The 1973-nt window shown below is 26.7% G+C and overlaps 1 protein-coding gene across 1 annotated transcript; it reads left to right on the top strand.

Moving 5' to 3' along the window:
* The first annotated feature begins 841 nt into the window (after positions 1-841).
* Positions 842-1313, top strand: LOC145069979 (peamaclein-like). Its single transcript, XM_079016904.1, has 3 exons — positions 842-913; positions 1002-1032; positions 1132-1313. Exons 1-3 carry the CDS (start codon positions 842-844, stop codon positions 1311-1313), a joined length of 285 nt encoding a protein of 94 aa, XP_078873030.1.
* The last annotated feature ends 660 nt before the right edge of the window (positions 1314-1973 follow it).

The raw sequence follows: 1973 nt of genomic DNA on the forward strand, positions 1-1973 counted from the left end.
TTGCATGAGAAATTTTTTACATAAATAGTTTGTGTTTCAAATAGACAAATTGAGGTCATCATCAAGTTAACTTTAACCTCGAATTAAATAGAATCTCCCATGATAAACCTCTTATATAGTTTTTATTTATTTATTTTAATGTTTTTGTTTTGTTTTGTTTTAATTTGTTTTTGAATTTAACAAATTTATCTGAAAACAATCTAAGATATTTTATAAACCCCTTCATATATATTAAAAATTACTTTAAGTATTAATGTATTTGTTATGGCTTGTATTAAGTTCTATTATGATACGTAATACATAATTTTTTTCATCTATGATATTTACTAGAATAACTAAAAACAATATTAATAATAATAATAAATATTCAAAACATTAATTTAATAAAAATGGTAGATTATTAAATAAAAATGGACTAGTATTCAAACCAACATATTATATTGATCAAATATAGTATGTTATTTATTTTTTATTATCAAATATCATATAATCAATTTTAATTGGAAAAACATATCTAAACACGATAATTTTATTAAATCCAAAATCTCCAAATTAGGTAATTTTTTTAAAAAAATACTAAATATGAATACTTCAAAATACCCTTCAATTATGTACATTTGATTTCGTTTCCTAATAAGAAATACATGCATATCTTTCAATTTAATAATCGAGGACAAAACATATTCTAGTAATTAATCATTTGTAATTATATCATATTACCATTGTCCATTATAATATAACGTCCTATATAAACATGGTTTTCAAAATAAAGTTTCATATAAGCTAACACCACAAAACAATTGAGACATTAGTTCAATTGAATCGTATACACTCACTACAAATGGGAAGAGTTCAACTTAATTTCCTCGTCTTCTTTATTGTTGCATCCATGGCGGTTATAGAACTCTCTATTGTAAGTGTGCGTTTATATAGAAATCATAGTTTTCGTTGTAAATGTGTCTCAAATAAATTATAATTTTACATGTCTTTTTGTGTTCCAGGCCGGAGGTGAAGGTTCTGTACCAATCGAACGTAAATAATGATTTAGCCTTTAAACTTTTTTCTAAATAAAATATTTCTTTTATTATTATTACTATTAATAAAAGAACATATGTTTGTATATTTTTGTAGAATGCCCTTCCGCGTGTTCAGTTCGCTGTTCTGCAACACACCATCGTAGTCAGTGTATGGACGTATGCGTAGACTGTTGTGGAAAGTGTTTATGTGTTCCTTCCGGTACCATTGGAAACAAAGATGAGTGTCCGTGCTATAGAGACTTGAAAACCAAGTATGGACAACCTAAATGTCCTTAAAACCCAAAGGGCATAAATGTAACACCTTTTCTATAAGTTTTTGTATTTTTCAATTATGAAAAGATAAATAATTATTATATCTTTTAGTTTGAGACAAACTTCATGTGTATTCGTTGTCATTTTCTTTTTCTTACCGACATGTGTTGTTTTTTAAGATAAATGAATGAGAATGTTCAATTTAATCTAGATGAAGCACTTGCACGGTTTTGGGAAGCTATTGCACAAAATTGTGATTCTATAAAAGAAAAAAAATAAGAACTTAAGGAAAGTGAGTACACATCTACGTAAGGGTTCGATTTAACCAAAAGGTTTTCCAACTAAGTGTTGGAAAATAACTCATTAGTGTGACCATATGATTATTTTGTCATGCTAATTATATGTTAGGTATAATTATATTTTGTACGATAACGTTTTCTATAGTGACACATCATATCCCTGAACTTTAATTATGTAGTATGATGGATATAACATTGTTCTATAACTTGAGTGACAATTGTTGTATGGTTTCAACTTCCTATAACTAAAGAATTTATTACCCAATTAATGAACAATCAAATGGAGACTCAATATTTTCTCCCTTACGTTCAAACACTCCATATAAACACCATCACGATGAGTACATGTAACGTCCCATAATTCAAGACTAAAAATTTCTTTTAA

The sequence above is a fragment of the Lactuca serriola genome, chromosome 8 (genome assembly GCF_051521515.1).
Source record: "Lactuca serriola cultivar US96UC23 chromosome 8, Lser_US96UC23_V15, whole genome shotgun sequence".
Lineage (NCBI taxonomy): Eukaryota > Viridiplantae > Streptophyta > Magnoliopsida > Asterales > Asteraceae > Lactuca > Lactuca serriola.

What these genes read in the sequence shown, in the direction of transcription:
- LOC145069979 (XM_079016904.1), top strand. Translation starts at nt 842, where the DNA reads ATGGGAAGAGTTCAACTTAATTTCCTCGTCTTCTTTATTGTTGCATCC. An exon ending in CGGTTATAGAACTCTCTATT is followed by an intron (nt 914 to 1,001) that starts GTAAGTGTGCGT and finishes TTTGTGTTCCAG; the next exon opens with GCCGGAGGTGAAGGTTCTGT. An exon ending in AGGTTCTGTACCAATCGAAC is followed by an intron (nt 1,033 to 1,131) that starts GTAAATAATGAT and finishes ATATTTTTGTAG; the next exon opens with AATGCCCTTCCGCGTGTTCA.